Raw genomic sequence first — 18,838 nt, forward strand, 5'->3', positions numbered from 1 at the left:
AGTTGGTCAACTCATTTAAACATTTATTTTATTTTATGGAAATACTCACATATTCAAGATAGTCATATAAAAGGCACCTGACAAAAAATACACAGCATATTCACCCCAAATCGACTACTATTACAGACACACCCATCCCTCCAAGTGATGTTAGAGCTACAAAAACTGACTGAAGAATTGGTAAAGAGGTTTGATACAGTTTAGTGTTGTAAAATGTACCAACTCTTCTAATCATGCAGTCTTAGACAAAATAATATCGATAAAATGTTACATTCAAAAACACAAAAGACATACAATAAATGCATAGTATATAAGATATACAAGTAAGTAAAGACTAGTGTTAATACTTTTAAAGTGCATGAAATTGAGAATATTTTTTTCAAACTCCAGTGGTTAAAGTAATCAAGTCCTTCTCAGAAGGAAATGATGGGAGAGAACATTAAGTAAAAAAGAAGGAGAGAAACACCACAAAAAAACTTTTGGTTTAAAAATACTTAGCACTGCAGTTTCTTAATAGTTTTATGATTGTCAAGAGAAGATCACTGGAAAGGCAAGACGCATTAATGCCAGGTGGTCCACAGAAGCTCTCAAGATGCAGTGTTTTCACAAAAAAAAGACATTTAAAATATTGTTTCAATAAGGCTTTTTTCCCAATTTCAGTACATTGGTCCAGTCCTGCATCCGATGTGCAGTGTAAAGTATTTTACACATGTGTGGAAGAGTTTGGAGGGGAGTTTGCGAGGAACAGGGCTTCATTGAAATTGTTGGAGAAGCTGGTGTGGTAGCTTGGGCTGCTTCTGCTGCTGCTGCTGCTGCGGTGCCGAGGGTTGGACACTGGAGATTTGACGGCTGGGATTCTCTGGGCCTGGCACAGCTTCTGGATCAGGAAACGTTTGTCTCGACCCTCCTTATAAACAAAACAGATGGGATTACTGCTGAATGACATGGCTTGGCGATCTTCTGAAAATGTATTGTTGTATTCTTGTGTAACGTTACCATGACTAGCTGCTCCCTTAGCTGATTGATAACTCTCTTGTGAGCTCCAGCTAACGCGATCACATAAAACATGGCCAAACTGCAGACAAAACAGACATTTTGTCAAAATGATATAACCAGAGGGAGAAAAAAACAGCTGTTGCTTAAGGCTGAAAGTTGTGACTGAAACTTACCATGTAACAACAAAGAACGAGACGGCAAAGGCCTCTGATGAGAGAGTGAGGAGCAGGGTCCGAACTCCATCAGGTAACTCGTAGACCGTTGTTGTCAGTACCTCCCAGGAGGTGGTATAATTAACAAATGGTCCACAGGCCTGGGAACAGTTTATTCTAGGGAAACAGGGAAGGGTGAATATGTGTAGATGCCAAGAGAACACATCAGAAATACTAATGAATGATTCTCTTTTATCAATTTATTGATATGCAGAAGAAAGAAATGAGAAACATCATGTCTCGCTTTATATTAATGGAAACTCATAATATAAACACTGACCTCTGATGTCATTACTTGCTCTTGAGGTTCTATTAAAGCCTCAGAGACTGAAGTTAAAACTTAATATGGTCATTACTCACTGTGCTACACTGACAGCGACGGGCAGACAGGCCAGAGCTAGACCAATCAGCAGCACGCCAAGGAAGAAGAAGTAGGAGCGAGAAGCCCGAAATGGACGTGTGGCTGGTCTGCAATTATTTATCAGTGATACCTTTGAATAAAACCGAGAAAGGAAGCAGGTTATCAAAAGCTGTATTCCTGGTTTTAAACCATGTAAATATGTATTTTAGAGGCAAAAATCACCTTCTTAATGTAGAAGATGAAAAAGTATTTGATGGTGCAGATGGCAGGCAGCATCGGGCAGTAGAACGTGCCGATCCAGCATATCGTTTGACCGTAGACGATCTCGAGCACATTCTGAGGAATGGCAAACTCCTGCTGGCCCCACCACTTAGTCAGGCCACATTCCCAGTGGTTCACTAGCAGCCTGAGCAGCACAGGGAAATGCATGGTCATTGATAATAGATATGACTGAAGAACATGGAACAGAAAGTTCAGCTAAAGAAAAAAAAGGGTATTACCACCCTGAGGATGTAAGCCTCTGCCAACCAGAGTAGTACCAGTGTATAATGTATTTTCTTCCAGACTCATACAAGGTCACTGTGATCCCTAATCACTTAATATTGAGATCAAGTGAAAAATGTCCTAAAAGGAGGACTTGAGATATCTTGTTGACGAAGCCAAAGCATGTTTTGTGAGGCCAGTGTAACCTTGAATTTTGACCATTGCCCACCCAAATCGAATCAGTTGATACGTTCGTCCATTTGTTCCAAATATGAAAGGATTCTCTTTTGTTGCTCTTAAAGGTTCAGTGTGTAAGATTTAGGTAAAAGGGATCTATTAGCAAAAGGTAATATTAAAAAATCCCGTTGATGTTTTCACTTGGGTGTGTTTCATCTAAATTGTACAAATAGTTTTTTTCTAGAACACCCTAGAATGAGCCTTTTATATTTAAATACTTTATATTCATATTGGGAGTGAGTCCTCTCTACAGAGGCCGCCATGTTTTTTTCACACTAGTCCAGACTGGACAAACTAAACACCTTTTGAGTTTTTATAACAACTGAAGGCTACAACAGGTTCTCGTCCTTGTTTGGAAGGCTGGGTGAGGTGAGGGGGTAATCAGAATAAAAGAGGTTGTTTAGTTTCGAGTGAGATTATAAAGATGATGATTCTTTTTTTATATTGAGGGAACACAAGACTTACTTCCTGGGAAACTCCACAAAGATGGTGACTGCGACAATAATAATGAAGTCAAAGATGGTGAGTTTGTACATCTCCTGTCCCACACGGGTCTCCCAGCACTGTGGAACATAGCCAGGCGACACAGAGGGACAAACAGAGAGATTTTACACTTTATGTGCAATGATATACATCAATGTGTTGAAAACTAAAATGGGTGACAAATGACTGAATAAATACAGGGCTGGCTTACAACTGAAAAGTTTCAACAATGAACCCCCCAACAATGAACCCTTCATTGTTGAAAACCCTCTTAAATCATTGAGCTTTTAGCTACTGTTGACAGAGAGATAAAGTGAGTTTGCACTGGCACCTGCAGATTACAACAAGAAACCACAGAGTTCTGTACTGGAATACAAGAAAACGACTTACAGAATAAAGCACATGGTTGTAGCCACAGATGCAGGGATCATCCCCACATTTAGTGATCTGAGACCAGAGAGAGAAGAGCAGCACCCCAATACTGGTCAACCGCATGAAGACACACCTGAGAAGGAGGGAAGAGAGAAAAGAAGGAAAGAAAGGGCAGCTATTTTCAGCCATTGGTTTCAGAGGTAAAGGTCTCCTCACTTCACCTAGAATAAGATTTAAATAAGCGAGTGGTGCCTTCAGTCCCTATGGAGCCACTCTCTGGACTTATCTTCCACTCTACTAGTTCTCCTACAAAACTATCTTCTTCAAAAAGAAAGGAAGATAAGTGTGTGATTAATGAATAACCCTCCTTTTTTATTTATTGCTGAATCAATAATGTTGTCATTTCCTTGTTATATAATATTTTGTTGTAATGTATTGTTTGTTTTAATTTGTTATCTCATTTGTTTTTACTCTCTTTTATTTGTTTTAAATGTTCATCAAGGAGGTTTAGTTTTCGTCTGTATTTGTTTTTGTGTCAGTTAGCAGGATAACACAAATACCATATAACTGATTTCTATGACGTTTTGTTGAGAGCTGGGACATGACCGTTAAATCTTGGTGCTGATCTGGATCATGGAGGGATCCTGGAATGTTAATTTCTTTCTTGAACATTGTGAGATACAGTGTTTTTCTATATTTTCACTGATTTCCCAGAGAATAATTCATGGATCTAGATGAATAAAAATCAGGCATAGGGGACTGATATTTATGAGTGTGTGAAATATTATTCCGATCCAAATAAAATCCATTTGTAGTGAATGTAAATTAATGTCTTAAGGGGACTATTGGCCTTGTGGAGGTATGTGTTCCACTGAGTGCCATCTTTTGTCTGTTTTATGATATTATATCTGTAATATCTACGTAGTTTATTTATTTTCACCTGTAATTATTTTGAGTCATGTTATATTGTGTATTTTTACTCACTAAGTTTTTTATGAAATCAATCTATAAATAAACTTGACTGGCAGTTCTGATATTTAGAGCGTTTCATCTTTTAGATGATAAGCTCCCATTGGCAAATGTAATAACTTTTCCTTATCATAGTATTTGTATCCTAATGCGATTCAGCATCAATTAAAAGTAAGTGGTCAATAAATGGAAGAATGTTCCACCTCATGAGAGTGAAGCGGATCTCGAAGGCAGGGGAGTAGTCCTCGAAATTGATGATGCTGGAGAAGAGAAGGGGGGTGATGAAGTTGGCCAAGGTGATAACTATTGAGGGCAGATACTCATAGATGAGATCCACAATGAAATTCCCCTGCAGAAGAGAATAAATTACAATGATTTGATGCCTCCTGATATCAACTTTGTCTCAATAGCTTTTTTATAAAAATAAAAAGACAAAAAATGATTTCTGGTTCTGACAGAATCTCCAGAGTTCAAACTAAGTTTAAGATAAACTAACAGAAATAACCTTTAGTCTTTTATTTTATAAAATTATTTTCATGGATTTGATTGGATTCCATTACCTTTGCATATTTCGCTTGTGCTTCCTGGGAGAAGATGGTGGCTACATAAATGCTGTAGAAGCAACCGGCCAATACTCCGATGACAAAGAGGTTGAGGATGAGGCGGATGAGATAAATCCGACACTTCTCTTTGCGTGTGCGATCCGCTATTTTCTGCTTGATCCTCTCTTCTTCCAAATCCGTCTGCAGATACGATTTTTAAAATGAGATGGAACACATTTCTGGACAAAGAACACGGCATCAGTCTACTCGACTGAAAAGAGCTTTTTGAAAAGATCAAGCTAAAGAAAGAGACCTCCAAGAAGAGACATGAAAATATTTAGATCATAGTAAGAAACGGCTGTAGGTTGCACTGGGTTACATGTGTCAATGTAAAAACAAGTTTATTGTCCAGATTAAAACCAAGCTTCTCTCAGCAGTGCAAATTACCACTTCTGCCCTCTCTAATGCTCACGTTGAACAGAATGATCGACTAACCCTGAGCTCATAGAGCAGACTGCTTCTCTTCAGCCGCGCCGCATTCTCGTTGGTGATGCAGAAGTCCCAGCCGGCAAAGATCTTGTTGCAAAAACTCTGGAAGCGATCTTCATCGGAAACCAGGCTACGTTTGAATCCTGTGGCCGACCTTGAGGAGAGAAAAGCATACTGCCACAAACTGATACTTCAAATAAATGGAAGTGTGTCATGATTTTGGTCTTTTCAGTACCTTTTAACGATCCAGATGAGACTGAGGAACAGGTACGCTATAGTGGCCAGCAGGTATGCTAGTGGCAAATTATAAGTGGCGTTCGGGAAGTGGATTTTGTCCACCTTGTAGTAGCCGTAGAAAAGATAGGTCTGCTCCAGAAAGCCCTGTAGATGAGGCACAGTGAGTGAGTGAGGAAACAGCATGGAAACTGTTTTTCTCCAGAGACTGTCAGATGTAAAACAAAAGGACTTACTCCGCCAGACAGCAGATCTGTTATGTGCTCATGATAGATGACCAGGCCTCGTCGAGCACTGCTTGGATACACGCTGCACACACTGCCTATGTGGAAACAGATATTTTTTGTTGTATGAGACCATTTCATGCTCAGTTTATGCTCCAGGTGTTAATACACTAGTATCTTCTCACCATCATTCTGGTTGTAGGTGGTGTTCCCTGACGAATGGGAGGCGATGATGATGGGCAACATTACAAAGCCGAACATGAGCAGAAAGATGATCAAGTTGAGCATGACCAGGAAGCGCAGGAAGGAGAAGTAAGACAAGATCCCAGTGCCGAACATCCCTGAAAGAAAGGAGGACATAAAACTGAACAACAAAACCAAAGTTTGTCCACTATCGGAGTATTTCATCATTATGACCATCCCGAATAGAAATCAATAAATGTCTCTGAGGTTAGAAACAGTACTTCTGACAGTGACACCATCATTACTCATCTCTCACCCTCTATCATGTGGATGTCTCCCCTCCAGAGCTGCAGGGAGCTCAGCCAGTCCTTGACATCATCCCTCAGCTTCCTCAGATTCCTGCGGGTGTTTTGCTTCCACTGTCTCCAGCTGCTGAGATCTCGAGCCTCCTCCAGCTGCTGCGTCCTGACAGGTTACACAGTCAAATGCATCACTAAGTTGAGAACTTAGCAGACTACAGGCAAACCTTTGAAATGAGTGATTTGTGAAACATTCCAGTCACTTTAAAAACAGAACTGATATGTATAACATTGACTTGGTAGAGACCGTATAATGGTTTGTTTCCTACTTGTTTCTACGTTTCTCAGCCATGGTCTTGGCCAGTTCCCTGATGGGTCTCTGCTCCGTCTGTGCCTTCTGCTTCTCCTCCTGTCTTCTCCTGTCTTTTCCGCTACCAGAGGAGCTGAGCCGAGTTCTAGTGCTGCCCTTTCGCTTGTTCGTACTGGTCGAGGACTTCCTGCGGTATAACAGGGACTGGTAGCTGGGGAGCTGGTCCAGCAGTGGGTTACTGGCGACTCTTCCGCTACGATCGGTGTAGAACACTTGAAGAGGTGAATAAACATGATTAGATCTTACAAAAGGTGACAAAATGTTTGATAATTTAACAAACATTTAAAAAATCTGCAAATTAATGTAAAATAACAACAACAGCAAGCAACAGCCCTGATTTAGAACCAAATGTACTCCATGTTTAATGAACTGTAGTCTGAAAAATCAAGTAACCAGAATATTACTTTTCAATTTGTGATTTAGAGCTATTCTCCATCATTTCTAAATACTGTGGCTCTACGCCTTTCAATAATTTTATTCAAGTAGTTCATCTTTGCCTGATGAGCAAGAGATTTTCTGGAGGAAGACGATTTAGAGCACAAAGTTATACAAGATCTAAAGGAGGGACTTTTGAATTTCCTCATTTGATACCCTACTGATCTTTATTATCTTGTGTGCGACAGAGAACATCTGTATTATTGGGGGTACTTTCAGCCAGCTCATATCACTAGTGGATTAAATCACAAGTTAAATCACAGCGGGTTATAATCACACAGCATGCAGCCGTACGAGAAATCACTGGGAAATGTGTGTTTTGGATGAATCACTAGATTCCAACACACACATCGCAACCGAGCTGTAACATAAAAACACACAAGGAGTCAATGTGTTGCCAGTGACAGTCACTCTGTGGGGTTCCAGTGTGGGAAACAAACACTGACCAGGACTAAAGAAACGTGTCTCCCTTGTTTTGCAGTGTTAAGCATCAACAACAGCAACACGAAAAGCAGAGTGAGCGAGTAAAAACACACAGAGGAGAGTTTGAACACGGTCAACACACACAGACACAGACACACAAACGAAACTCGGTGTATTCTCATGCTTGTGCTTATCTAAAGGTAATTTTTAAACTTTATTAAAAGTCGTAGGTCAGAGTTGTCAGCCTGTGGTTAGAAGCTGTTCGATCCGAAAGTTTGGGGCTAGCACTATTAGCCTCGCAGCTAGTGTTGAAGTAGTTTAGTTTTAATGAACGTATTAGTGAGAACACTACTAAAAACACACATCACACTAACTCCATGTTTACCTGAGTCGACCTCCATCGTGTCCTCCTCCGGAAGAAGAGTTATTAGTGTTATATATGCTGTAATATCACAGGTAGCGAACAGTGAAGCAGAACTGGTCCATCGGGATCTGTCAGGAAGACAACACAGAGGTTTCCGCAGATCACTTCCTGAATGTGACCGCAGCTCCAACACGAGCCGCCTCCCACTGACGCTTCTTTACAGTCTGTGGTTATCATCCCTCCCTATCTCATTCTTTTACTGTTGTGTTTCACCACGATTGATACTTTGAAGAACTACCCTCGAAAATGTAACGATCAATAAACATAATGTCAATGTGAAAAAGGATAAATAACTTTTATATCAATCATCAACAAAACCCTGTATATGAAATTACCTATATCAATAATCTAGATATCAACATGCATAAGTATCAATAACCTGGGTGTTAACATAAAATATTACAATCACCTGCATATTAACATACAAGCATATACATAACTTTTGAATACATCATCAACAAAATAACAGATATTAAAGTACTAAAACGTAAATTTCTGTGTATGAATAACCTGGATATTAATATGCAAAAGTAACAATAACCTAAAGCATCAAAGAATCCATCATCTGGATATTGACATAACATAATATTAGTAACCTGGATATTATGTCAACAATCAACAGTAGCCTGTATATTAATGCTCCGGTGTATCAACATACATAAAGTTTCGATAACCAAGATATTTATGGACCATATTATTCTGAAGCTGGATATGAATGATCATCATAAAAAAAAACTGGATATTATAACCTTCCAGTGTATCTAAAATGATCATCAGAATCAATAACCTGCACATTAACATACCAAAGTAACAATAACCCACATATTAACTTGGGTATTAAGGCTCAATAGTATCAATCATCTTTATGTTTTTATATATTAATTTGTTAATTAAATTATTATTAATTTGTCCGTCTGTCTGAATAGGTTAAGTCAGTAAGCAGCAGCAGAGTAACATCCCTCTACAGTACATTGACCACGGACCCTTGACTACTTGAATTTTATTAAGAATGGCAATTAGATTTTATCCTTAGGGGTTTAATTATTCGTGTCACATCACAAAGGGACCACATGAGATTTAGCTGTTGTATATAGGAGCGGTGGACTTTAGCACTCACTTCCTGGTAGCCACACAGTTGTGTCTCTCTTTGCTTCCCCCTTTCAGACTGTGGCTCTCAGGCGGACTCACACTCCTCATGCTCAATCTACCAGGATCCATAGAAGGAGCTACTTCCACGCCAGGTAGGCAGAATTATTTTAATACAATGTCATGAGATTATTTTAATGTATATAATCTATTGGTTGTAGTCTCTCATATATTAGTAGTCCCTCCTTTATAAAATTAAACATTTTCTTTCAGAGTTTCTGTTTGAGAGCCATAGAGCCATTATACGAAACCAAACCTACTGAATGAATTAATGATGGACAGTTGAGGATGGGACCAAGAGATTAAATTACACTATTATCCCCCCCCCCCCCCCCCCCCCGACAATGTAGCTGTCACTCTTGAGGACACAGAGCCACTTAGCCTCTACGTGTGATGCCGCTTGTTTGAGTTTCATCAAAGTCCTCATAGCTGGCATCTGAAGCCTTTATCACAATATGTAATCAAGCAAATACTGTTTTATTACTCACGGTCGGCGTTAAAGTAATTTAGGACTGAGTGTATTCAACTGGGTGAGCTGTTTACAGTCTGTTACTGCAACCGGACTATAGACACGTCTACATATTGAGGAGCAGCTGAAGAATTCCTTGCCAAAGAAGAAAAGAGGATCAACTCAACAAGGATCTCATGACAAGTTACAGCAACGGTGGATTTTTCAACGCTGCTTACCATGATAGCGAGACTCTGGAAGTTGATAGAAGGTTTGTGCTCATTTAATGATCAATTACTGTGTTTGACTGAGTGCAGTGTGATGTTTGTACTTTCGGTCAGAAGTCGAATACTGTACCATAAATTAAATGAACAGCCCATTAGCAACATGCAGCTGGATTTAGTATTTATATTCCAGAATAAGGCTTGTTTCAATCACTTTTGCTCTTAGGACTAGAGAGTGTAAATATCCTTCAAAGAAAACATTTAAATATATTTAAGAAAAAAAAGCATTAGTGCATTATTCATTCATGTCTACTCACAAGCTAAATCCAACTCCTCCTTGTAGAAAATTATATATCTTATCACATTGTAAACACACCGCCTCCGAAGCAGTCATATCTTATTACAGATAACCTTTACCAGGAAATCATTAGCTGAATTTTCGACATTTGTTAATTCAATTGTCAACCCCGTCTTTTTTTATCCTAAACACATATAGTGTACGAGTTCATTAAGCCGTCTGTTTTTAACTAAAATCATTGTCTACTCCTTGTGGCCTTTATAGGTATTCAAACAAATCCCACCATACGAACCCCTATCCCAGGGATGACCCGGCCTGGCGGGGGGACAGGGCAGAGACACATGACGCCTACGTGAGTCAGACGACGGGCGGTAATGAGGGTTCAGCGAGTGTGCCCTGGAGGGACTGGCACGGGGAGAGCCGGAGGGGGAGAGAGAGCGTCCCCATGGGCCTCATTTCAGAGCTCCCCGGGGGCCCTTCACGGCAGCATGACCTCAGTGAGTGGACAATCTACTTGCGACTTTAAAACCCTTGTGTCCATAATGCTTTCTGTATCGCAGAGGGCAAAACTTGTGAGTCTGTCAGGTGGCACTGCAGTTCTGTTCCTTGAGGTGTTGCTAAGTGACACCTCTGTTGATACGTTCCACTCTATTGCCTCCCCACTTTTATTTTGCAGATCACAGCACATTTCAGGTCAACCGTGACTCTCAGTACGATCGAGCGCCATCGGTTCGACTTCCTTCTTCAATTTCAGGTAATTGTTAAACTAATACCATTCTGTTGATACTAGCTTCCGTTAAACCAATCCCATTCTGTAGATACTATCTTCCATTAAACAATCCCATTCTGTAGATACTAACTTTCTTTGACTGTCAGAGTTTCATTAACATTACAGTCTGCTCTCACACTGTTTCTATGGTATCGCTATGGACACAAAAAGTTGTGGAATTAGATAATAATTTAAAGTGAATGTGAAGTTCAAGTTGAACTATTCATTATCAATCAGTTAACTGGGTATTTATTGAACAACAACAAATTACATGTAAAGAGGGAGGAAGGAGGGAATTATAAATACTTTTTTGTCAGTTAATGTTATCTTAATCTGAAAAGCAAACCATCATCTTTGTGTTCAACCAAGGCAACATGACACTGAGATGGAGGGGAATCACAGAGCGGAGGATGAGCATGTTTCCCGACACTGTGGCGTTCACAGAGGATGCCATCAGGAACGAGATGGAGAATGGTAGGAGCCTGTGACAGGTGTTGTGTTATTCCTGTGGAGTGTGTGGACCGGCCTGCATTCTGGACGGTTGCCCCTGCTTGTTAAGGACTTCCTTGTCGGTCTTGTGTGTCACAGAGGAACAGAACCTGGTCAAGGACCTTGTTGCCATGTCAACACGAGACCGAATCCAAGCTATTCAGGATCTTCCAATGAGCTTTGAGGAAAAGAAACATATCAGGTGGGTTTTGAATAACACGCAGTCAAAGGTAATAAACTCATTTGTCAGTGTCATTCAAGGGACTAAGTTCAACATTACTCGCTCAACCCCTTGGCTTCAGGATGTTGTAATAGATCACAGGAGGAAGAGATCTATGCAAAAACAGTCCCCCACACACACACACACACACACACACACACACACACACGCACCTCTCTCTATACTTGTGGAGACACTCATTGACATAGTGCATTCACTAGACCCTTACCCTAACCTTAACCATCTCCAGAATGACCCTTAACCCTAAACCTAATTCTAACCCTAACTCTGAAACCAAGTCTTAACACTCAAACAGCCCTTTGAATTTGTAAGGACCAACCAAAATGTCCCCACAATGTCAAAATGTCCTCACAATGATGGTATTGAACCAAAATTACCTCATAACAATAAATAGACACACACATACACACACACACAAACACACACACACACACACATTAACCCAGTGCTCTCTTGTTTGAACGAGATAAATAGACACTTTTATGGCACTTTAGAGAGCATACCTCCGCCAAGGCCAAACTCTCGTAGACATGACTGTTTCATTAGCACAGTAATGAACAAAAAACAAAACAGAAATTGTTTGATAATTTAAATTAATTCAAGTTATTTGTGTTTGGTCAGAATCTCAATCTCCCCTCCACTAAGGGAAAATCCTTGGTGGAGTGTTATGCAAAAAGTAGTTTTTGCATTAAGTATTTTTTGCATAACCCTACTGACAAATAAAAAGTTATTGGATAATCTTGCAAACTAACTAACAGACAAATGCTGCTGCAAAAAAAAAAAATGACAGAGTGGTGAAATAAAAAATTCCTTGGTGGAGGTAATGAGGGCAAAGTCAGCGGTTTCTGTCTTGTGTTGCAGATCTTGTTTTATAGGATTAATGTGTCAATATCTTACAAGGGGATTTTATTAATTATCTTTACAGGAACCAAGTAATGGCATTCAAGTCCTCCAAGCAATCTCGCCAGTTCACATGTTTTGCAGATTGCTCTGAGAGTGTGTCACTGGTGAGTGATCCATCGTTCATAAAACAATAAGATGTGACACCATGCACACAACTCATTAAAGAATGTGATTTATGACCCATCCTTACATGTCATACATGTAACAGGCTGTTTTCTCAGTTTTTCCGCAGGTGTGGCTATAGTATACGTTCAGCCCGGCAGACCATGGAGCTGTGGCAAGGCATCATGAAAGAGATCGGTGGCAAGTTTGGCACCAGCGTCCTCTCCTATTTCGTGTTCCTCAAGTGGCTGCTCATGTTCAACATCTTCTCCTTCCTGATCAACTTTGGCTTCATCACCATCCCGCTGCTTGTTTACGGCCCGGCATCTCCAGCCATGAGCTTCAGAGGACTGGAGATCCTGACAGGAGCTGTAAGTGGAGGCTCTGATCAAACTACAGCTACCTCTTGTTAAGCCACAGCTTTAAAAACTAGCAAATATTTGATTGACATTGAACTCCTCCCACTGCAGATAGATAAAAAATGGCTGGTTGTTTCCACTGCATTTTGGTCTCTCCAGGGTTACTTCACCAATACTGTCATGTACTACGGTGGCTACAGCAATGAAACACGTGTGGGCCTGGTGGACTACAACATGCAGCTGGCCTATTTCTTCACCATTACAGTCTACATGGTGCTGTGTGGTATAGCACTTATTTTCAGGTCAGTTCAGATTGCTTTGCCCTGTCTCCACGACCGGGGCAGCCGCCAGCGTTTATCTTCACTTCCCCACTTTTCCACCTTGTTTTGTGGTAGTTTAATTTCAAAAATGTTTCGATGGCTGTTACCTACTTTTTCCAATCTCTGTTTGACCTCATGCAGCATGGCGAGCTCCTTTAGGACAAACTATGTACTAGCATCACCAGCTTCAAGTGGCGCATGGCAGCTTCTGTGCAGCTGGGATTTTAGTGTAACCAATGAGAGAGCAGTGAAACAGCGCAAGAACAACCTCTGTGTCCAACTCAAGGTAACTATTGCTGCAACTCAAAACGGCAAATGATATGTTCACATTATGCTTTCAGACAGTTAACTTTTAAGAGATTCATTCCATTTTTGTCTCATAATATTTCATCACCATGTTTGTCCTCTTGCCATCTCTCCAGGAGTCTTTGTCGGAGAAGGCCCAGAGGGAGCTGCTAACCCTCTCTGAAAAACTGAAGCACTTCGGGGTTTATCTCGGTTCCTGGCTCCTCTCCACTGGCTTAACTGTTGGCTGCGGAGCCAGCATTTACTACCTCTGCCAATATGAACAGCAGGTACACAAGTCAAGATTTAATAATTTTTTTCGCATTGTAAAATTGGGATAATTTTGTTGTTGAGAATAGACTGTAGAGGATATCAAATGGGAAAATTGGATTAGTGTTGTTACAATAAAAAACAAGTATTCAAAGAAAAATGTCCCTGCCTGCACAGCCAAGGATCCCATATGTAGATGAACAGCACATGATAATACTTTATGGCATAGTAAAGGATTTTGACTGTAAGATCTGTATCAGGATCATAAACTTGTGACTTATTGAAAGTGACGTGTCAGGTCATTTACCAGCAGCACTAGGGTGTGATTCATTTCATTGTTACCTATCTTGATCTGACCTCCAGCTGTTGTCTTTATAGCGAGCAACTGATGCTGCCAGCTGGTCCCTGGTGCAGGAGGCAGAGACTCTCCTGGTTCCCTTTGTGGTGTCTCTGATGAATCTGGTCATCCCGCTCTTCTACTCACTCTTCTACAAGTTTGAGAACTACTCTAGCCAGCGGAGACAGATCTACGCTCTGGTGGTCAGGTCAGATAGCGTACCTCCGGTTCCAAATCCATTGGCCTACATGAATTAAAACACATAAGACTAAGGAATAGGTTTATTTTGTTAGTTTAGTATAAAAACTGAAAACAGTTATAAACAGTTGGCCTGGTTCTTAACATGGCATGAACGTAATGTAATGTAAAAAAGGCATAAAATCTATATGTTGCCATGTTACAAGTGATTATTTACCAGCATATTTATTGGACTAACCATAAATACACTGTGTTTTTTAACACATCTTGGCACAGTTTAAATAAAGTAGATGGTGTGAAGAAGGGTGTTACTTGAGTTACAGGTTCTGTTGAGTGAAACTTACCATCTGTGTGAGCCAGGCCTTGGCTCAGTATAAAGGGACTGACGGAAGCTGTTAAAAATTGCAAGTGGTCATAGTTTAACAATTCAATTCCCTCGAACTAAATAACAACAACATAAAAGTACTGTTTCAAAATGAAATAATTATAAAAAAACAGCCCTGGCTTGATTACTCTCACCATCTGTCATTGCTGCTACTGGAGCCACTACTGGCATTGGCTGGGCTCTCTGGAATTTTAGTTTTTCCTTGCAGAACCATTTTATCGCACTACATTTAATAGTTAACCAAAAGCCAAACATACAAGCCGGGGTATCAGTTGAATTCCGAGAAAACTAACTGATCTGATTGGCGTGTATCGCCTGGTGCTGATCTATTGAAACATTAAATATAAATCTTTCTCTTTTTCCACTAACAGAAATGTCCTACTCAGGATGTCCATTCTGGGTGTTCTGTGTTATTACTGGATGAACGTGGTGGCTATGAAGTTTTCGGTATGTTTGGCATCAAATAAGACTGAATTGTCTTTTTATTAGAAATATGTTTCACCATATCTCCCACCCAATGTGCTCCCTGCAGTGTTGGGAGTCCATGGTAGGACAGGCTTTGTACCGTCTGGTCATTTTTGACTTCTTCTTCCTGATGTTGGGATCATTCTTTGGAGAGTTTCTCAGCAAGTAAGTAACACAAACTGAGTTTAAAGCAAATGTAACTACGGATGTAAATTATACTCATCATCTCTTTATCCCAGAGTAATTGGGACCACAGTACTCCCACGTCTAGGGGTCCCAGAGTTTGACATAGCCAGAAATGTCCTTGAACTCATATATGCACAGACACTTGCCTGGTAAGAGCAACTCATTAACACTCGCTTAATTGAACACATTATCTGGTGGCACAGTTGTATTATAATAAAGTATTATATTAGTTTTTTCTCTCGGTCAAAGTTCAAATATCCTATTAAAAGTTGTTGTACCCTCCATTTTCCCTCCACAGGGTTGGGATCTACTTCTCTCCTCTGCTGCCTGCCATCCAGATTGTCAAGTTTTTCATTTTGTTCTACCTGAAGAAGGTATATGCAGGTTCATGAGGTTTGCTCACTCTGTTAGCTGAACAGACATGTTGACACGCTTTCATCAGCAGTAACAATGACACCTTTGTCTAGCTCCATGGTCCTGAGCGGCTCGTGTTACTCTTGTGCACCTGGGTCAATAATTAATTAAAATCCTTTCATTATATTCACTGCGTGCTTTATTTTTCTTTTATGGAAAGACACGCAAGATTTCCGTTTGTTGTAGTAAAGCTGCCTGTTGCATTGTAATTTCCCAGGCCACCTTCGAGATCGATGATTTGTGGAAAAGTAAATTACTTCTTTATTACTATGTAATTTGACCCAGGCCTGATCTGGTGCTGCTGAATATTTCATGAACGTGCTGAATGACCTTTCAAGCAATGCTATTCAAAAGCTCTGATGAGATTCTCCTGTTTTCTGTTCTGGAGTGAAAAGGGACATGAGCTCGTAGTTTTTGAAACTCCACCAAGTTATTTCAATAATGAGGAATGAAAATGGTGTTTTTGTATGCATGCGTGTTTGTTCATGTATTTTTTTTTGTGCTTCCTCAGGTCAGCCTGACCCACAACTGCCAGCCTCCAAGGCGAACAGGCAGGGCTGCTCAGATGCAAACAACCTTCATCGCCCTCCTCTTCTTCCCTTTCTTCGTGGGAGCCTTGTCCATGGTTGCATACACTGCCTGGAGGTATAAGGACGTGACCTATTGAGACAGCAATATAACTTTTATCGAACATTAGCAGCTTGTTACAGAAAAATGTTTTTTAAAAATCATTACTTTCTGAGCAAAATAGTAACAAAACCTCAATAATATCAGTATTTCATAAAATCCCCCCAAGATCAAATCTGTTGTCTCGTCCTGCTCTGCAGTCTGACCCCCTCGGAGCAGTGTGGTCCTTTTCGGGGACTCAACAACACCTTCAGCGTGGTTAGCGTCTGGATAGATGATCTGGAGGCAATCCCCGGTTCTCAGTGGGTGGTCTGGATCTACCAAAATGTCATCAGGAGTGAAATCTTCTATTTTCTTATCACACTCATCATCCTGTAAGTGCATCGTACAGGGGATGTGTTCTCTGTGTGTTGCATGTTGCATGTTTTTCAATTAATATTGGACCTGCAGACCACAGCACACACCAAAGAAAAGCAAACACTAAACACAAAGCATAGCTGAGGCTTAGTTAAGTTAATTCATTTTGCAGGTATTTTGTCATAAACCAAAGTATTTATTTCAAAAGTCAGTCTCTTGGTGGCGCTATTAGAACAACAACAACATTTTTATTATAATCCATCAAATCAATGTGTTTTGCTTTAATAAGAATCCTAATGAAATTTGTTGATGTTAATTCACTGAGGAAATTATTACTACACATTAGACAATGAAGGGTGTTGTGTATGTAATACTGATAGGGCCAGAGCAGTATAAGTTTCACATCAATGAATCTAAAACAGGTTTGTCAGGACATTGAGCAGTTGATCACATCAGTGAATCAGTCATGCGGAGTAAATATGGGCCTCCGTGGAAACTTCCCCACACCCAGCAGTCACAATGTTGTAATTCATTTATTTAGATTATTTGACTGACAGACCAATAGAGACTGGAACACTGTCACTTATGTTTGTTCAGTAACATGTTTCCCTCTTTGTGTCATAATCATGTTTTTCTTATTGCCCAGGGTCATCATATACATGTTCTGGCAAGTCAGTCAGGGCCGCAAGGAGTTGATTGGTCTTCTGAGACAGCAGATTGTTAATGTGAGTTTCGACTGACGTCCGTTAATTTATATAGTTTGTTTTGTTTCCTTGGGGAATTCGACACAACCTTAGTTGTATTTGAAATCCGTATTTTAGTAAACGTCTGTTAATTTGATTTCCTGCTCTTTTTCGGTTTTTCCTCTTTCATTTTCTCTGGCCAGGAGGGAAAAGACAAGTCGTTCTTGTTAGACAAGCTCCAGAACCTCCAGAAGTCTCAGCCTACTAAAACACCTAAACAGAGGAATCAAAAAAAGGTTTGCTGTGAAATGTGTCTCGTCATACCTAACCGCTCTTCAACCTGAGATCTGCCTTCAGCCTCACTGTATATTTCCCTCTGTCCTTCAGCCCAAACGACGTTCAGATGTTCAATCCTCAGGCGGTCAGTCCAGCTCCAATGCCATGTTTCAGGCTTTCCTTGCTCGCCAGCGACTCGAAGAGGAGGAAGAAAGACGGAGCGATGGTGGAGTGCCGGTTCCCTCCGACATGTCCACCTCCAGTGCCCTGATGCAGGCCATGTTGGCCCGGCAGAGAGCTGACGACCTGGTTGAAGATGTGTACCAGATGTCTGATAAACCCCTGTCATCCTCCTGTGCCCTCGCACAGGCCATGCAGGCCAGGCAGACGGCCGAGAGTCCAGAGAGGGATGAGTTCTACAGCACGGCAGGTTTTTCTGAAAACCCTGTCAACAGATCCGATGCTGTCATGCAGGCGAGACAAGCCAGACAAAGAGCAGAGGAAGACAGGATGGATGACACGGGGGACCCAACGTCTTCTGTGTCAAATGTTATGATGCAGGTCATGGAAGCCAGGCAGAGAGCTGAGGAAGAGGACAGGAGCAACTGGCTCCCTACTCAGCCACAAAACCCAGTCCCCCCAGGCTCCAGTGCTCTCATTCAAGCCATGTTGGCCCGGCAGCAGGCCGGGAATGGGTTTGATGACGGTTACTGAACTAAGGGGTCTGAAATTATCTTACCATACGGTGAGGACTTGAAGAGAAAAGAGTAACAGGAACGATTTCTTTAAGTTGACTGAAATCCATCTTGTCATGTTGTAGTTTAGCATCAGTCAAAAATGGGGGGATTTCTCCAGAAATGCACTGAAATAAATCCTGCTGTGTTTATACGAGCTATGAGAGAGTGCAGGTTCACCTCTTTATACAACTTTTTTTAAAGATATATTTTAATAGTAAATTTCTTGGTCGATGTAAGTCTTTATGACAAATAAGTACCAACATTAACTCACAAGGTCTGATTAAGTGCCATTTCTGTATCATAAACATGAACTGACAACACTATATATTTAGATATTTCCTGCGAAATGTAGATTATCTCTTGAAATAAATGAAAGAAAGGCAAAAGTGAAAATCTGCTGAGACAATACTGCCCTCTGTAGGTAATGTTCAGCAACACCACAGATAAGATCCTAAGAGGAACTGATAGTCATGTGTCTTATGAATCAAAATCAAACATCCATATACATTTTGAAAAATAACCCTGTTCCAAATATCAACGTGCAATTGCAGAGTGTTTACTTTGTGTTATTATGATTTTATTT

General features: G+C 40.6%; 2 protein-coding genes across 4 annotated transcripts; one reads left to right on the forward strand and one right to left on the reverse strand.

Moving 5' to 3' along the window:
• Positions 1-6: 6 nt before the first annotated feature.
• LOC133953504 (transmembrane channel-like protein 7) lies at positions 7-7,821 on the reverse strand. Its single transcript, XM_062387431.1, has 16 exons — positions 7,698-7,821; positions 6,414-6,666; positions 6,102-6,250; positions 5,788-5,943; positions 5,615-5,700; positions 5,380-5,525; positions 5,151-5,298; positions 4,674-4,856; positions 4,317-4,462; positions 3,163-3,277; positions 2,755-2,852; positions 1,792-1,975; positions 1,569-1,699; positions 1,170-1,325; positions 997-1,075; positions 7-907 (listed from the first exon to the last, which is right to left on the reverse strand). Exons 1-16 carry the CDS (start codon positions 7,711-7,713, stop codon positions 704-706), a joined length of 2,250 nt encoding a protein of 749 aa, XP_062243415.1. The 5' UTR covers positions 7,714-7,821; the 3' UTR covers positions 7-703.
• Positions 7,822-8,866: 1,045 nt separating this feature from the next.
• Positions 8,867-18,500, forward strand: tmc5 (transmembrane channel like 5). Of its 3 annotated transcripts, none has more exons than XM_062388639.1 (21): positions 8,867-8,977; positions 9,428-9,601; positions 10,117-10,349; positions 10,529-10,606; positions 10,991-11,095; positions 11,210-11,312; positions 12,277-12,358; positions 12,476-12,727; positions 12,875-13,017; positions 13,177-13,321; positions 13,458-13,610; positions 13,969-14,135; positions 14,882-14,957; positions 15,043-15,140; positions 15,215-15,310; positions 15,460-15,535; positions 16,087-16,220; positions 16,403-16,576; positions 17,206-17,284; positions 17,446-17,538; positions 17,630-18,500. In XM_062388639.1, the coding sequence occupies exons 2-21, from the start codon at positions 9,528-9,530 to the stop codon at positions 18,230-18,232; spliced, it is 2,964 nt and encodes a 987-aa protein (XP_062244623.1). In that variant the 5' UTR covers positions 8,867-8,977; positions 9,428-9,527; the 3' UTR covers positions 18,233-18,500. The 3 variants fall into 3 exon arrangements, with proteins under 3 accessions (XP_062244623.1, XP_062244624.1, XP_062244622.1); XM_062388640.1 differs by having other exon boundaries at positions 8,891-8,977; positions 9,452-9,601; XM_062388638.1 differs by lacking the exon at positions 8,867-8,977 and having other exon boundaries at positions 9,303-9,601.
• The last annotated feature ends 338 nt before the right edge of the window (positions 18,501-18,838 follow it).

The sequence above is a fragment of the Platichthys flesus genome, chromosome 5 (genome assembly GCF_949316205.1).
Source record: "Platichthys flesus chromosome 5, fPlaFle2.1, whole genome shotgun sequence".
NCBI lineage: Eukaryota > Metazoa > Chordata > Actinopteri > Pleuronectiformes > Pleuronectidae > Platichthys > Platichthys flesus.